The 17,463-nt window shown below is 57.5% G+C and overlaps 1 protein-coding gene across 5 annotated transcripts; it reads left to right on the forward strand.

Moving 5' to 3' along the window:
* The first annotated feature begins 362 nt into the window (after window positions 1–362).
* MAFK (MAF bZIP transcription factor K) lies at window positions 363–17,025 on the forward strand. 5 transcript variants are annotated; one of them, XM_032326971.1, is made up of 3 exons: window positions 363–424; window positions 14,090–14,169; window positions 15,091–17,025. In XM_032326971.1, exons 2-3 carry the CDS (start codon window positions 14,134–14,136, stop codon window positions 15,523–15,525), a joined length of 471 nt encoding a protein of 156 aa, XP_032182862.1. In that variant the 5' UTR covers window positions 363–424; window positions 14,090–14,133; the 3' UTR covers window positions 15,526–17,025. The 5 variants fall into 5 exon arrangements, with proteins under 5 accessions (XP_032182862.1, XP_032182859.1, XP_032182860.1 ...); XM_032326968.1 differs by lacking the exon at window positions 363–424 and adding an exon at window positions 5,948–6,174; XM_032326969.1 differs by lacking the exon at window positions 363–424 and adding an exon at window positions 6,252–6,440.
* The last annotated feature ends 438 nt before the right edge of the window (window positions 17,026–17,463 follow it).

Raw genomic sequence — 17,463 nt, forward strand, 5'->3', positions numbered from 1 at the left:
CTCGTTCTGTTTCCCCGAGCCCATTTTAGAGCTGGGGAAAGTGAGATTAGGAGCACGTGCCCTTGGGCTGTGTCAAAACTTCCTACGTCATAGAAGGAAAAACAACCAATCACCCAAGGAGGACTTCCTAAGTTTATTGTGCACACACCAAAAAGACACTTGGCAAGCCGGGAGCACTCCCGCCGGAGCACGGGGCGGGGCTCTGGGGTCACTCAGCTCCTTGCATGGTGAGAGCCCAGTGAGTGTTTTGTTCGCAGTAATTGGTTATCGTATCAGAAGTTTCCCAAACGACCGGGACCTGGGGCGCCATCCTTTCCCGACAACTTCAGGAGGCAGTTTTGGTTTTGCTTATGATTTCAGAGGCACGAGCAGGGGATGACCTGGATCAGCTGAGCCTTCTATGACTAAACTGGGACTTTTCAAGGTTGGTCTCTTGTTTTGGGTTTTAGCAATTCTTCCCTGTTGGTGATCATGTCAGTGGGGTTCTCTTGCCTTGGCTGCTTGAGTCTTCAGGCCGGAGGGTCGTGTCATCCCCATCTTCATTGCTTCTGTGGTTCTTGTTGACTTCATCCAGGTGTCTGGTCCTCGTGGACACCGTTCAGCACATGGGTGGCTGCCCACCGGCATTGAAACCCTGGAGAGTGTGCGACCTATTGCAGAGGTCAGTCCGACCACAGTAAGGATGACAATAGCCAGGATCGGAGAGTCCCCGGGAACAGAGGTTCCCAGGAGCCAACAGCTCACCAATCAAATACACTAAATGGGTTACAATTGTCTGAGACAAAGGCGCACGTGAGCCTTAGCAATCCCGCAGCCTCACCATCATGCAGGCCGGGGAGAACTTGAGGACACAGTCCGTCAGACGCCCATGTTGTAGGTGGGCTTCCACCAAATCAGGTCCCCAAATGATGTAAGCAATCAGGTAATTTAATGACAGACGCGCCCACAGAAACACAGGAAAAACAAAGGTTAGTCCTTCAGGCAAATTACAAATTAGTTTCTGAGTTTGGAGAGCAGCCGGCTGAGTTTCTAGACATTGGGTTTGGAGCGTCTTCAGGTGGGGTGACTGCCGGCCACGGTGATCTAACCCATCTTCCTGGTCTGCAGTGCAAACGTCCCCAGTAATTTTTCTAAGCAGCCACATGGCAGCAGACACAGAGACTGTCCACACACCGGCTGTTGTGGCGATTTCTCCGAGGTTGACATCAAGGAGTCAAGCTTTTGGTCGCACAGCTCTGGGACGGTTTTAGTTTCATAGTGATTCTGAGTCAAGAGAGTAGGAGACCTGGAGATGATAGCTTGGAGAATTCTAGCCAAATTCTGGAGGAAACTGAAATTCAGGATCTAGTCCCATCTATAGCTATAAAACAAAACCTCCAAGACAAGAAACAGCACTAGAATCTGATATCCCCAAGGATCGTTATTATTGAAACACAATTTTTCTCTCTGTAATCATCTCCCATTTCTATCAAAGATAACCATAGTAAGGCTAATTTGTTCACAGATTAAGACCAGCTTCAATACGCTCAGTCCAATTATTTATACAAATGCACAGGACGAGTGATCAATCATATAGGTGCTTTTAACTCTGCTTTGCTGGAACTTTTCACAAGGAACTCAGATTGGACTTTCAAGAACCTCTCCAGGCCAGGAAGGTAAGCCAGTTGTGTCCTGTTATTGGGAGAACAGATTGTTATCCAGCCAATGCTAACACGCATATTGTCATGAAAAATAAGAATATTTAATAATAGTTTCTGAATTCTGGGGGCGCCTGGGTGGCTCAGTGAGTTAAAGCCTCTGCCTTAGGCTCAGGTCATGATCTCAGGGTTCTGGGATCGAGCCCCGCATTGGGCTCTCTGCTCAGCAGGGAGCCTGCTTCCCCCACCCCCGCCTGCCTCTCTGCCTACTTGTGATCTCTCTCTCTGTCAAATAAATAAAATCTTTTTAAAAAAGTAAGAGTTTCTGAATTCTGGAGGATGAGATAGGTGGAAAAAAGAAACAGGTTTCAACCTCTGCTGTAAAGAACAACTTTACCAAATTGTTGTACATCACAGATAGCTTAAGACAGAGGAGAAAAGGGGTCCTTTACACCCAGAAAACAAGACACCAAAGAACCAGCAGTGCTGTAATCCAGGTCGTCCAAATTACAGTCCTCTCTATCCCTTCGTCCCATGTTTTGCAATCAATTTTTGCTTTGCTTCATCTTGGGGTAGTGGCTTTATGAATCAATCCATTTTCCATTAAAGTTTTAGAAATTCTTGCTCAGTTCAGTGCTACGATCTTGAGGTTATCAGAAGAGCTGCATTCTAGAATGCTTGTCAGAATCTTTCCTGGGAATGTCTTTGAAGAAGAAGCATTTTTGCGGGAACATTTTTGCAAAAGCATTAGAGCAAAACGATGAGTGTCTATAAATGGCAAAAAGACTTAAAATGGCCATGGTTAAAGAGCTGTGAGAATTTGTTATAATGCTATTGACAAGAAAGGTTGATTATTTCTGTGATACATTTTAAAACAGTAACTAGAATCATGATGGATAAATTATAACAGGACATGTCAGGTTTTTAAGAATCTCATAGAATTTCTGGAATGCACATATTTTTAACATGGATTTGTACAAATATAAGCTAAAGAAGGTTTATCCTCACATCTTATTTGACAACGTTTCTCATGTAATATAACATATCAAATAAGCCTAATTAGTTCAGCATTTTTCTGTTATAAGGACAGAGAACAAAGATAGTCCAGGGGCCCTTTTTAAAATCCCAAAGTTAGTTTGAGGTCAAAAGAACTTCATTTAGAATTTGGTTTTTGTGGGATGCCTGGTGGCTCGGTCCATTAAACATCTGGGATCGGGTCCTGATCCCGAGATCCTGAGATCAAGTCCCACATCCGGCTCCCTGCTCAACGGGGAGTCAGCTTTTCCCTCTGCCACTCCCCCTGCTTGTGCTCTCTCTCTCTCTCTCTGTCGAGTAAATAAATAAAATCTTTTGAGCGCCTGGGTGGCTCAGTGGGTTAAGCCTCTGCCTTCGGCTCGGGTCATGATCTCAGGGTCCTGGGATCGAGTCCCAAATCGGACTCTCTGCTCGGCGGGAAGCCTGCTTCCCTCTCTCTCTCTCTCTGCCTGCCTCTCTGCCTACTTGTGATTTCGCTCTGTCAAATAAACAAATAAAATCTTAAAAAAAAATCTTTCAAAAAAGAAAAAGAAAAAGAGAACGTGGATTAAAACAAACAAACAAACAAACAAAATAATTTGGTTTTTGAGAAATTTGTCAAAAATAGTTCCAGGGTTAAAACACTTGCTCAGATAGGATCACAGTTCGCCATGAAAACAGTGTCTAGTCATCCACTGGTACCAAAGTGACAACTAAAAATTTCAAAAGCAAATACAGAAAGTTATTGAGTTGCAAAAATGACCTTAGTTTTTTTTAATAGAGAAGAGTCAGTTGTTTTTTTCTAGGTAATCGAGGACTTGGTAAAGACACTGTTAAGTACAGGAAAATTATATTCCTAAAATACAGAATCTTTGTTTACATTAAAAGTAAAGTAATCCTTTGTTTAAAATTTCTGATTAGGGGCAGACAGATAACCTAAAAAAAAATTTTGTGATTTTAACCAAGAAAAAACAAAATTCTAATTTTGTACCAGTGTACTTTTGATATTAAAAATCTGTTTTTCTTTTTCTAATTTAAGTGCCCAACATGGGGCTTGAACTCATGACCCCAAGATTAAGAGTCACTCACTCTACTGACTGAGCCAGCCAGGCACAGTCAGTAGAGTGAGATCTATTGAGGTTAAATAAATTCATTCCAATCTTAGGCCGCTTGACCACACATTAAATTGCTTTCTCAAGATCTTTTTCCACAAACCTCTTGCAACTTTCTATATCCATTTAGGCTTTTCCTATCTTTTTCCTTTCTTATTCCAGAATAATCATTTTGCTCTAAGACAAACTTATTTTCTTGTTCCTTTACCAATCCTCACTGCCACCCCTGAAACCAGAACCCAAACAAAAACAAAACAATAACAACAAAAACCCATGTCTTTTTAATTTTTTTTTCTGTCCAAAAACTCATTCGGAGACAATGGGATGCATTCTTTAATGGGCATGCTGAAGCTGCTAGAAGATGAAAGGACTCCCAAAACACAGCTCCAAAGGGGTCCTCGCAGGATGCAAAATAAAGAATGTTTCCAAAACCCTTTGGCCATCTGGGCAGGTATGCGCACTGAGGTTGGAGAGCTCGGAACACCAGAAAGCAGAGCTCAGATCTGAGAGACTCACCTGCAAATCTCAGGGTTGGCGAGAAAGCACTGAGCTCTGTGGGCTATGTGGGAGCCAGGACCTGTCTGCACAGCAGTCTTGGAGTCATTGTGTGTGGGGGGGGATTTTTTTTTTATCCCACTTCTGACACCATGTAATGTCAAAAGTTGCCACGTAACAGAAGGAAAACCAACAAATCCCCCAAATAGGACTTACTAAGTATATGATACACACACCAAAAAGACACTTGGCTAGCTGGGAGCACTCCCATGAAAAGAAGGGGCAGGACTCAGGGGAGCCAGGAGCTCTCCCACCAGAACACCGGGCACAGCCAGGGGAACCAAGAGCGCTCCCACCAGGCATGGAGTGGGACTCTGGGGTCACACAGCACCTTCTGTGGTGAGAGCATAGTGAGTGCTCTGTTCATGGGATTAGTGGTTCTCATACCAGAAGTTTCCTCCATGACAGGGACCTGGGTCGTGATTCTCTCTCGACAACCTCGGGAAGCAGTTTCGGTTTTGCTTGTGATTTGCAGAAGCAGGGGGGATGACCTGGGTCATCTTAGACTTGCAGAATAAGCTCAATGACGCTTTCAATGACTAAACTGATTTTGTCTGTTCAGAGACTTTTCCAGGGTAGTCTCTGCTTGTTTTGGATTTTAACAGAGGGGACCTCTCCCCAACTTTGTCCTCTACCTGGGACAGAACCAGGCTACTCCCTTCTGGAGCCAGGGGCACTGTTCTGGGCTTGCCTTTGCAACCATGAGCTGGGGATCTAGCCAGGCACTCTTCTGCAGGCCCCTGGGGCCTTGGAGTCCTTTGCGCTGAGGCCCTGGGCCAAAGCTGTTTATCACCGTACCTATAGAAGAGAAATAATTCTCTTTATCCTCTTCTTTTTTTTTCCCCCAAGATTTTATTTACTTATTAGAGAGAGCGCACAAGCAGAGGGGAAGGGATAGAAGGAGAGGAAGAAGCAGACTCCCCACTGAGCAGGGAGCCAGATACTGGACTGGGTCCCAGGATCCTGGTATCACGACCTGAGTGGAAGGCAGACACTTGACTGACTGAGCCACCCAGATGCCCCTCTTTACCCATTTCCTGATCAACAGAGGGAAATCAAAGGACAGATGGGGATGTCCCTGGGGGGCGCAATGCCAGATGCATTGCATCTCTTGTGGGCCTGTGGCCCTGGAACAGGGTGGGTGTGCCCTGAAATGCGTCCACTCCTCTCTGGTCAGCGCACTGTCCCCTGGGGCGTGAACTCCAGCTGGACTCCTCTGGGGAGCCCCCTGACCCCAAGGCAGGATAGCGCTGGGACCACCCCTGGGGACAGCAGGGTCTCCTGAAGGCTCCATGGGAATGAGAGAATGCACTGTCGGGGAAGTGGGGCTCCAGAGGAGAGCAACACGGCTACGGTGCGCTGTGGTGGGAGGTGCGGGTGCTTCCGGGTGGGCTCACTTAGTGGGGACGAATGTCATCACGGGGGGCTCAGGACACCTGTGGGCACAGGTTGCAGCCGCCGCCTTGCACAGGCGGGGCAGCGGGGCTGGAGCTCCGCAGACAAGGGGCGGGACCCAGCGGTGGGCGGGGCCGAGAGCAGGGCTGGGCGGTGGCGGGCGGCGGCGGGCGGTGGCGCGCGGTGGGCGGGGCGGCGGGCAGGCCCGGCGGCGGCGCGCGGTGGGCGGGGCGGCGTGACGCGCGCCGACGCCGATCCCGGAAGCGGTGTCAGATGCTGGGGAGCCGGGCGGGCGGGCTGGCGGCGGGCGGCGGGGGGGACTTGTTGTTCTTCGCGAAGTCGGAGCCCCAGAGCGCGGCGGAAGCGGCGGTCGAAAAGGAGCGCGAGAGTGAGCGCGAGCGCGAGGAGAGCGCGTGCCCGCGAGGAGCCGCCGCGCGCCCGCGCCCCCCGCGCGACTCCAGGTGAGGAGCGGCCGCGCGGGGCTGGGCCGGGCCGGGTTGGGGGCCGGGTTGGGGGCCGGGGGCGGGGCGGGGCGGGGGCGGTTCGGGGCCGGGGCCCGCGCGCGGCTGAGTCACGGCCGCCTTGGACCCGCGGCGAAGTTGGGCGGGACCCCGAGACACCGGCCCGCGCACCTGCCGTCAGGTGCCCTGCCGCGAGCGCGTCGCGCGGGCCGGGGCTCCTCTTTCTCAGGCCCGGGAGCGCGCCCCGACCCCCGGGCCACTCCGAGGTAGAGCGGGAGACGGTGGGTCCTCCCGGGGGCCGCGCTGGGGGAGCCCGGGGCGTGTCGGCGGGCCCGGCGCCCCCTGTCGAGCCCCCCACCGCCTGTTTTGGCTTTAGCCCTGGGAGATGCGCTCCGAGGCGGGAAGGCGGGGGTTGAAAATAAACGGCCACGTGCAGGGAAGCGCGTGGTCGCTCAGGGCCGATACGGCGGGTGCTGCCCTGCCTGGCGGTGGCTTCCCACCCGCACTCGGCGGGGATGGGAGAGAGGGCGGGAGCGCCAGGACTAGGGGAATCAGGACCGAGGTCGCGTTCAGAGCAGCTGACCTGCCAAGGCTTCCCAGGAGGGAGGCCTTGGTGTGGAAGCTTTGGGGTGGGGAGGGGGGCAGGGCAAACGTGTCACTTTCCCTAAACCCAACAGCCTGCAGTCTTCTCTTCCCCACCTGCGAGTGGGGGTCTCCATCTCTTCCAGCTGCGGGTTCTTCTGTGACCCTGCTGAGTTGGGGGGACGCGGTGTCCCCGCCCGCGGGCTTCCGCAGGCGTCCCCGGGAGGCTGGGAGGGGTCCTGGGCATGCTTCACTCTCCACCTAGCTCTAAGGTGCTGCAGACCGCTTTGCCTTCTGTCTGTCATGGTGTTCTCTCTGGCCACGTGTTGTGAAGTCTTTTCACAAAGCGGTACACAGTCGTGGAGCAGTTGGTGTTGGGGGTTGCTGGAAGCTCCCTGCTCTTTCTGTCCTGCAGTAATGATTGTGTTCTTGTTTACCTTTCACGTTGCTCTACGGGGCCAGGCAGGAATGCTCAATGCTGAATGAATTGTTAGTGCAGAAGGTCCCCACACTCAGCCGCCTTCTCTCGCCAGGCGCCTGGCCTCAGGAAGCTCCCACGGCTGGTGCACCCACGCCCCGCACGGCAGATAGAATCAGTGGCTTCCTGAGCTGGTGTGGCTTGGCCGCCCAGTCTGGCCGCTGTCCCCTGTCCCCACTATTGGCATTGGCATTGGCATTGGCATTGGCGCGGTTTTGTTGCTCCAGCCCTCACGGGGAGCACAGCTGTGTGCCCTGGGAGCTGGGCCGTCTCCAAGCACCCTGGCTTCTGGGGTGGGGCTTTTGAAAGTGGCCCTCTAAGCAGGTGGGAGGGGTCTAGGAAGTTTAAGGTGGGCTGTGCAGGTGGGTGAGGCACACCTCCAGCCTTGGGTTGCATTGTGGGTAGCTGACACCTTTTGGAGAGCATCCCTCCCTGGGCAGCCCAGTAGGTGTGTTTGCTGGAGGGGGAGGTCTGCTTTCAGATCCTAGCGCTGGTCCTCTTGTGATCCCAAAATACAGTTCCCTGATTCAAAAACACATGCAGGGCTTCTCTTTGGAACACGTTTACTTTCTGTGCTTGAACGTAGCTGGACTTTGAGGGACGCGATCCAAGTTCAGCCCCACTCACTCAAGGTGGTTGCTAAAAATGGGAGTTGAATTGGAGCTACTCCGGGAAGCCGTTTCCGGGGCTTGCTGCGTCCCAGCACTGTCTCCAGGGCCCAGCTGCCTGAGTGAGCTTGCTTTCCTGACCCACCGTTTTCCCTCCGCATGTCCGTGGCCCCACATGTGCTCGTTCTGGGGGCTCCGGGAGCTGGAGAGTCTATGAACTGGCTCCCGGCAGCGGAGGAGTCCGGCCTGCGTCCTGGTTATTCCCGAGTCTGAAGGTTTCTGGAGTGGACTTACTGGCTTTAGGGTCTAGTCCACACGGGAAATGGAACCCGGCAGCTGTGAGCTTCTCTGTGTGCTGCTCCGAGCAGTAAACAGTGACTCACCCTCCCCTCTGCTCCCCGCCTCCCTGCTCCCGGCCACTGGAAGATGCATGGCTCCCGTGTTTACTTTTGCTTTTTGTAAGTCACAGACTCGTCATGTTTCCTCTTTCTTCTAGTTTCAGGAAATTGAAAGTGTTCTCTTCAAGTCATAGATCCTTAGAACAGGTGGAAATAAATGTAGGGATCACACAGTACACTCTCCTGCACCCCCACTTTAGATGAGGACACGGAGCCCGGAGCCTCCCCACCTGGCCTGTGGCGGCAGAGTCTGATATCCGGAGGGTGGGGAAGCACCCTGCCTGCTTTCCTGCGCCATGTGTGGGCTGCCCTGGATGAGGGGAGCCAGGACGTCCTGAGCTGGGGTGCCCCCGATGCCCTCCCTTCGGTGCAGTGCTGGCATGTGTGCTCAGGTGGCATGCCTCTCCCTTGAGGAGAGTTGAGGGGAGCAGGTGTAGTTAAGAATGTCCCCTGCCCTCCATCCAGCAAGGGAGGCAAACCTGGGACAGAAAGACCAGGACTAAGTTCTGGGCTCAGCCCTGATGTGTCCTTGTGAGAGAGTACCTGCCTACCACAGGGAGGGCAGGAGGGGGCCTTCTGGTGAAGCAAGGGTTGGGGGAAGAGGGTGGGAGCCCAGCACTGATCGCGGAGGCTCTGGAAGCCAGAGGTGGGGGCCTGGAGGCGACAGGTGGCCAGGGGAGTGAGGGGCTCAGGAGGGCCTTTGGGCAGGGGTTTCTTCTACCTGCCCTGGGGCCCTCATTTGAGGGACCAAGGCCCAGACAGAAGCAGCCAAAGCCTGAGCCAGGTAGCGCTGGCGGGCCAGAGCCTCTCCAGGAAGGTGGGCTGAGGCTAGCTGGCCAGGCTCAGCAGGCGGACATGGAAGGAGAGGTGAGGCGTAGGGGATGATTTCTGCACGAGTGCCATGGTGGGTCGTCATGCACTGGAGACACAGGATGCAGGCAGGTATGGGGATAGGGCGCATCTCCAGGGCCTGTCAGACATGTTGGCTGTGTAACCTTGGCTGGATGTGGAGGTTGGGGCCGGTCGAACCCCTGGGCAGCCATGGCATGGACAGAGCCCCAGAGCGGAGTCTGGAGACGGGAGGACCACCCTGAGGGTTCCCGGGGGAGTGAGGGGCCGGGGTGTGGCCAGGGAGGTCCAGCAGTCAGCCTGCTGTCAGCCTAGCAGCCGCCTGAGTCACCTCCGGACAGAGCCAGGATGACACAGCTTCCTCGAACTGCAAACGCAAGGTGACCAGACGTCCTCCAAGCCAGGCAGACAGTCATGTCTTGGCGGAGGGCGGCCAGCCAGGGCCAGCTTGCGGACTGGGTGTGGGCCGGGCTGGTGGGGTACACCCCCACATGGAGGGGAGCGGGGTGGGAGGTACGAGTCCTCCTGGTCCTGAGACCTGTCTTCAGTTGGGTGAGGCGTCAGCTTGGGGGGCAAGCTGGCTCTGTCACCCTGTGCTTGTGGGACACGGGCCCACTGTGCAGCCAGCTGGGAGGGGTGCCCAGCTTTGGGTCTCCCCCTGAGAAGGCCCACAGCCCCCCAGAACAGAGGTGGTCACGTCACGGTGGCATCTGGCTTTGGGGTTTGCACCCATCAGGGCGAGTCAAGGGGCTTGTTTTCTGCAAGGAGCAGAGATCTGTTCCAGGACAGAACCCTTTCTGTCCCTTCCCGTTTCCCTCCTACCCTTCCCCCTCTCCCCAAGGAGACCCCCTTGGAGAGCTGGGAGAGCGGGCGTAGAATAGTTGGCTGGGAGGGCTGGAGGGGGCAGGCACGGGGAGTGGCAGTCACCTTCACTCCACACAGAACAAGAATGAGAGTTTTTTTGAGAGCCCACCCTGCGGGGTGTGGGCTTGTCCAACTGAGTAAGGGTCAGAGCCCTGTCAGACTCCAAAAGCCTCTTTTCTGTGACATTCTCTAGACCTCGGACTGTCTGGGTGGGGACGTTGTGCCCATCAGCCGCCTGGCTTTGCGGGTGGACCAGATGTCCCCCCAGGGTCCCGAACCTGAGTCCAGCCCAGTGAGGGCCAGAGCGCACTGCAGATGGCCTGGGCTCTGAGTTGCCCCAGATGAGCTGAATCAGACAGTGGGCTAGCAGTTGGTGTTTGTTAGGGGATGCAGGATTGGGGATCCTGGCCTCCAGCTCACCTGGCCCTGGGAAAGCCCTTCTGGACTCTTGAACCTGGATGACCTGGCCCGTTCTTTGTGTGGCCCGAAGGGAGGGCTCCCTAACTTGTTCCCATCTGTGCCGTCCCCAGAGTTGACTCCCCATCTAGACTGCCGGTTCCTTTTTTTATTCTTTTTCAGCGTAGTCTTGCCCTTGACTTTGTTTAGCTGCACACCAGGCCTTGGGTTGAAACCAGCCTCCCTCAGTCAGGAGAGCAGTGCCCCAGAAGGTGTTTCGAGCTCTCAGGGCTGACCATGCAGCCCTTCTGACCAGCAGCGTCCCCACGGCTGTGGGAGTGGAGTGTGGAGGTTCACGGTTGCCTTCGGGGGTGTCCCTGCCTGACTCTGGCTGTGGAGCTGCTCGGGAGGCGACTTTACTGGAGTTCAGGAAAGCCCGTGGGGAGCACGTGCATGCGTGGCTGAGGTTCTGTCAGTCGGTGGTGGCAGGACTCGGTGCCCGCAGTGTCCTCTCGAGCAGCTGCTGGAGAGGCGGGTGCCGGCTGGTGGCTGCGGCAGAAGGGGCAGCTGTGTGGCTTGCGCTCTTGCCCGGCCTGTCGGGGCCTCGGTCTTTCAGCCCAGCTGGGGTCTGGCTGAGGCCGGAAGGTAGTTCCTCTTGCATGCACTCTGGCGGCCGCGAGGTTGCATGAGGTTCAGAGCTTTACATGCGCAGTTTGAGGGCAGTTGTTCTAAAATCAGTGGTTGTACAAACTCGCACACATTTGAAATGTGTTTCTGAACCCGTTTTCAAAAGCAAACTGTCGGGTTTTTTGCCTTGCGTGTTAGCAGGGACCTCAGGTCACTGCTGTCTGCTGGGGTCGGCAGAGGGGCGTGATGGTGCCGCGTCTGCCCATGTACTGAGCTCTGGAGAGACTGGGCAGTGCCCGGCCTACTCCTCACTCCCCGAGCCGCCGCCGAGTCTGCGAAGTGACCCTTGGAGCAGCCCACCATCCAGCAGCTGGTGGGCAGGGGGCCGTGGGACAGTGTCTGCCCCTGCCTGGGACTTGCCCACCCATGTCAGGGTCTCTGGTTTCACAGGGGGTTCCTGGTGCAGGCCCCAGGCCCCTGGGGGCTGGGTGGAGCCTCCAGTCAGGGTCTCTTCTGGCATCACCTGCTCTGCCCAACCAAGGTTGCAAGCTGAACAGAACCCTGGGACCCCTAGTTCCCATCCCCTCACTTTCAGAGGAGGAGAATAAGGCCTGCGGAGAGAAGAGCTTTATGGCTTATCCCCCAACTTTGTCTCACGGCGATGATCACCTCCACGTGTACTCCCGTTCACTCTTAGGCCTCACATCGCTCTTGTTGAATAGGAGCTCTGACAATGGCTGGGGTTCCCCAGAGGTTAGACCCAGTGTGGCACCCTCCCACAGAGAGAGGTGTCCCTCCTCGCTTGGACCCCAGTGGGCCCCATCTATGCCAGGGCTGTCATCTGTGTCCTGTGCCCAGAAGGCTGATGGGGTGCAGAGTTGGTGGACATGGGGCTTTGCCCAGGTGACCTCAACCTTGCAGACATAGCCAGTGGACCCTCCTGGGGCCTCTGTGGAGTGGAGGGGGCCGAGCCCGTGGAGTGCTGTGGCCCTGTCCCATGACCATCCTGGTTGCCTGGACATTCCCCCAGGCACTGTCATGGAGGGCAGGTTCTCTGAGGAGGTGTACCCGCCCTGAATGCAGCCCCATGGCCCCAGGTGCTGACTGAGCCAGCCTGCCGGTGTGGGGAGGCACGGATGCCCCTGCTGCTCCTGCTGCTCCGGGTCTGAGCGGAGGTCCCTCCTGTGCTGGGGCCTCCCTGTTCTCGTCAGGCAGGCTGGGCGGTGCGTGTGGGGTGGGAGGGCCTTCGGTCTGTGGGAATGTGAGCTCCTCGCTCTGTAAACAGCCGTGACTCACCGCACAGCTATGTGCTGGCGGCTCCAGGCCCTGTGCGCTGACGTGTGCTGGGATGACACCCAGCCCGTGGAAAAGTTTCTCAGGGCTCTCCCAGCTGCCTGGCTCCTGCCAGCCCTCTAGGTGGTCTATCTGGCGCAGTAGGACCCCTGCACCCGGAGGGAGGAGTGCTGGTTGTGGCCCCCCCACCAAAGAGGCTGGGGGTCAGGCTGCTGTCAGGAGGCAGCTCCTGGTCCCTGCTGCCGTTCCCCCATGCTGCTGCATGTCTGCGTGTCTGTCTCATGCACATGTGTGGGGGGTGCAGGGGAGCCCGGAGCCCCCCGAGGGAGGGCCCCGCCCCGGCCCTGCTGCTGTGCTGCTCGCTGTCATCCAGTGTCAGCTCCCGGGAAAGTGGCCGTGTTGCCTGGGCGATGGGGGGCCCAGTGGCCTGGGCACTGACACCCTCCGGTAACGGCAGGCTGGCAAGGTGCTGGAGGCAGGAGCAGTGGGAGTTGTGTCTAGGCCATGCCACACGCGGGGTCCCAGGGCTTTCGTCCCAGGGCGAAAGAAGGCGAGGTGGAGACACCCACCCAAGTCCTGCTCACGCTGGAGATGGAGGCTTTGGTGAGGCTCACCCCCCCTGCCCGCCATGCGTTTCTCTGATGTTCTTTCTGCTCAGTTCATCCTGCCTAGTTCCTAACCCAGTGACAGAGTGTGCCAGCAAGTCTAGGGTCCGGTCCCCTCTGCCCACCCTCCCCCCAGCCTCGGGGGCGCACGGGTTTGTTTACTGTCCCACAACCTGTGATGTCTGTGCTGGCTGCCCAAAGCCATTGTTGCTGTGGGCTTCTCCGTTTCCATGACGACCATCAGGGGTTGGCTACATCCCAAGGTCGCCATGGCAACTATCAGAGGGGAATCATGCTTGGGATGCTTTGGCTGGCTTTTTCATGAATGATTAGAATGTGTGACACAATGCAGACGCGAAAACTAGAAGGGCGGGCTACGGCGGGGGCTGGCGGGCGCCGGGGACAACTCCCGCCAGACGGTTCGTGAGCTCGCACAGTGGCGGCTCCCCACCTCCCGGATCCTGGCTTGGCCGCTGGAGGGGGACCCCGCCCACCTGGTGGGCCTCAGGTCAGGGCTGTAGGGCAGCCCAGGGCTGGTGGTGATGTCACAGCAGCGGTGCCCTGTGCAGAGGTAGGTTTGCTGGGAAGGGTGGGGCTGGGCCAGGGCGGGGGCGTGCTCCCCCCAGGGCCCCTTCCTCTCCAGCCAGGCTATGTCAGGGGGACTGGGGGCTTCTGCCTGGGCAGGGTGCTGTCCTGGGGGCCAGTGACGCCCTGTAGGTGCTGGGTGCGGCCCATCTCGGGAGGGGGCTCTGCTGCTGTGCACTTTGGCCCTTAAACGTGGTATCCTGTGCCTCGTGGTGCCAGCGTCTCAGCTCCGAGGGAGAGAACAGGAAGTCACAGCTGCTCTCACCCAGTGGCCCCCAGGCGCTGGTGGCAGAGACCTGGCAGGCGGGGCGGCATGGGACTGCGGTGTGGCTGCTGGGCGCCTGGCCAAAGTGGGTCCGGCCAAGGGGGGTCTGGGTTGCTCCACAGTCTGATGCTGGAGTGTGTGTGTGGGGGTGTGGCCAGCTTGCCCACCCTGTGGGGAGTCCCTCAGCACTGGCTGGCTCCTATCTTGCTTTTGGGGTGACATGGAATGAGGAGATGAGCCTCCTCGGAGCCACTCTGCGGTGGGGATGTCCCCGCTTTAGGTCACTTGTGACGGCAGCAGGCCCCGTCCCCAGCCCGGCCAGCACCTAACCTCACTCGTTTCTGTGTTCTTGTGTGATTTTCTAGTTCCAATTTCCAAGCCCTTCTGTTCGGGTGACTGTGCCCAGGTTATGACGACTAATCCCAAACCAAACAAGGCGTTAAAGGTAAGCGGGGGTGTGGGTAAGCAGACCCCATTTCTGTCCCAGGCTCAGGCCTAGGAAAGGTCCCTTCTGGTTCCAGCAGTGCCTCTGTCCCAGGATGGCCCTGAGTGTGAGGAAAGAAGCCCTGTTCCCTGAAAGGGGCTGTCGGCTAGAAGATGTGTTATAGAGCAGTGGTGACAGAATTGGGGGTCGTGGCCTTGGGAGTGGGCAGCTCTGACATCCGAGGGGATCAGTCCTTGGGAGCGAGTCGAAGGGGTGGGTCCCCATTGTCTAGGAGGTGTTCATCACCCCAGCCCCCAGGCGTGGGTAGTGTGGCCTCCGTCCTGTGGAAACAGGGCCCAGGCAGCATACACCCTGGCTTCGGGGGCCCAGCTCTGGCCAGCCACAGCATGTGCTGGCTCCTCGGGCCTTCCCTGCTTCTGGGGCCGGCAGCGTTTTTTTGAGTCAGCTGTCTCATCCTGGGAGCAGACCTGGGTCTGGCAGGAGAGGGGGCTCTCCAAGCATGCCCAAGCCCTTTCTGAGGTTCCACTGGGTCTGAGGGGTGTGGAAGGATGGGCTGCTGTGCCTTCCCGTGCCCCACTTGCCTCTATGCGTCCTGCCCCCCGGGAGATGTACAGAGCAGGGCACACATGCAGGCCGCAGCCTTGCAGCTTCTGGGTGGCCGGTGGGAACCAGGCAATGGCCAGGTGTAGTCAGCGGCCCCCATCCGAGAACCATCAGCATGACGCTGGGTGCTGGCGTCCCATGACCCTGCAGGGAGCAGCCCCGTGCCTTGCCGGCAGACTGGAGGCCCGCTTGCACCACAGAAGGCCTGCTGCCAGCTCTCCCCAGCCCAGACCCGGGCTCCCATGCCCACACGGTTTGAGCCGTCCTCCGGGCTCCCGCTGTGCCCCTGTGCTGACCGCTGTGCCGTGGCCCCTGCAGGTCAAGAAGGAGGCGGGTGAGAACGCCCCGGTGCTCAGCGATGACGAGCTGGTGTCCATGTCAGTGCGGGAGCTGAACCAGCACCTGCGGGGCCTCACCAAGGAGGAGGTGGTGCGCCTGAAGCAGCGGCGGCGCACACTCAAGAACCGGGGCTACGCCGCCAGCTGCCGCATCAAGCGCGTGACGCAGAAGGAGGAGCTGGAGCGGCAGCGTGTGGAGCTGCAGCAGGAGGTGGAGAAGCTGGCCCGCGAGAACAGCAGCATGAAGCTGGAGCTTGACGCGCTGCGCTCCAAGTACGAGGCCCTGCAGACCTTCGCCCGCACCGTGGCCCGTGGGCCCGTCACCCCCACCAAGGTGGCCACCACCAGCGTCATCACCATCGTCAAGTCTGCCGACATCTCCTCCACCTCCGTGCCCTTCTCGGCCGCGTCCTAGTGCCCAACGGGGGGTGGGGGTCTGGGTGGTGCGGCCGGAGCACTGGGCAGGCGGGGGGCACCTCCCTCGTGCCCATCTGAGGGTCCCATGGGGAGCAGACCCCTTAACACCCGAGTACAGTATAGACTCATGGCGGGGACGAGGTTGCTGGCTGAAGATGGGGTCTTGTGAGACCGTGTGCTGCACGCCTTCCCACACGCACGCACACGCACACGCGCACACGTATGCACTCGGCCTTCCTCTGGGCCCTGCCAGCTCTCTCCAGACTGTCCTTTTCCCGGGGGGGGGTCTCACGCTGGGGGGCGTCGGGAGGTATGGAAGGAAGGTCTGCTGGAGGTTCCTGGCCCTGTGGCCCAGACGGTGGGGGCTCTGTCCTCCACGTGTCCCAGGAGTGGCTGCCGCCGTCCTTCAGCTACCGCGGGAACCCCCTCCCTGCCCTGAGCTCTGGTGTTGCAGGAGGAACCGATTGTCTGTGGGGACGGAAAGCACCACGAGCCTGCTTTAGCCTTAGCGGAGACTGCACCGTGCAAGGCAGAGGGAGGGAGGGGGGCTGCCTAAGGCTCTGTGTGTGTGTGCACGTGTGCTTGGGGACGCGCCTGCCATTGCACCGGCACCAGCAGCACTCGGCCCTTGTGGGAGCAGCTCAGGGGGCTGGTCACTGGGGGGCCTCCGGGGTCTATGCAGCAGGAGTTACAGGGGCATTGGGAACCGTCCCTCTGTCTGGGTGACCCCAGGGAGTACCCTGTTGGATCAGGAAGGTGGAGCCCTGCGCAGGGAGGGGTGGCAGGGCCTGGAGTGGATGTGCGCAGGTTCTGTGTGGCGTGGGGTGAGGTGGGCAGGGGCCTCAGAACTGGGTTGTGGCTCTGCTGGGAGAGGATGGGCAGGGTCTGAGAGTGAGGAGGGTGCGGTGACAGGGGAGGTGACATGGCACGGGGCCTGGACCTTTCTCCTGGGGGCACCTTGGTGGTCTCTCGGTGTAGAGGACAAGGGGACACAGCCACCATGGTGCTTAACCCTCGCCCGGAACCTGTACTTGCTCTTTCTGGCACCTGGAACCCCATGACCTTGGTGATCCTTGCTGGGGCTTCCCACCCCTACAAGCCTCGATCGATTGGGGCTTCTGGCTCCCACGTGCTGAGCTTGGACTGCCTCTCCCTGGCCTTGCTGGAGAGAGGCTGGGGCTTCGGGGCCTGGGGGTGGGCGGTGAGCGCAAGCTCCCAGCCTCCTCTTGGCCCTGCCATCCAGCACTGAGGGAGACCCCCAGCAAGCCGCAGGCCCCCCGCCTGGGAAGAGGAAGCTCAGGCAGGGCTGATGGCCCCAAGGGCTGCATCCTCCTCTTGCGTCTGCTGTCGCGAGCGACCAGTGAAGGTCTGGGGCCTCCGTCGCATTGCATGCGGCCTTCACCTTGTCCTGGGGAGAGGTGAAGGGTCTGGGGTGTGCTGGATCCTTACGGAGCAAAAGGCCCAGTGTGTAAAAAAAAAAAAAAAAAAAAGCTGTTGATACCATAGCCATGGTAGGTAATCCACATTGGATATCGATAAGGACCATGGGGAAATATTTAAAAGAGAGAAAGTATATATATATATAAAATTATATACACATTTTATCGTACAGATTTTTCGTAATTTTCCTGTTTTTACTGTAAATCCCTAATAGAGCAGAGCTACAGTGGGGGTGGGGGTGGGAGCCTGTTGTCCCTGGCTCTGGGGAGGGAGGCCCGGGCTGCCTGCCCTCTGCCTGTCCCTGCTGCCTGCTTGGCCTTGGGGGGACCCAGGAGGAGGGAAGACCAGAGCCTTCTCGTGCTCTGCCTTCTAGCTCGCTGAGACTCCACTGTCACAGGTTTAACGTAAGGATGCTCTTTATGTAAGAGAAAAGGCAAGGACCTCTGTCCCTGGGGTTTGTCCCCCTGCCTTCTGGGCTTCAGATGCGCGGGTCCTT

This window comes from Mustela erminea, chromosome 20, assembly GCF_009829155.1.
Source record: "Mustela erminea isolate mMusErm1 chromosome 20, mMusErm1.Pri, whole genome shotgun sequence".
NCBI lineage: Eukaryota > Metazoa > Chordata > Mammalia > Carnivora > Mustelidae > Mustela > Mustela erminea.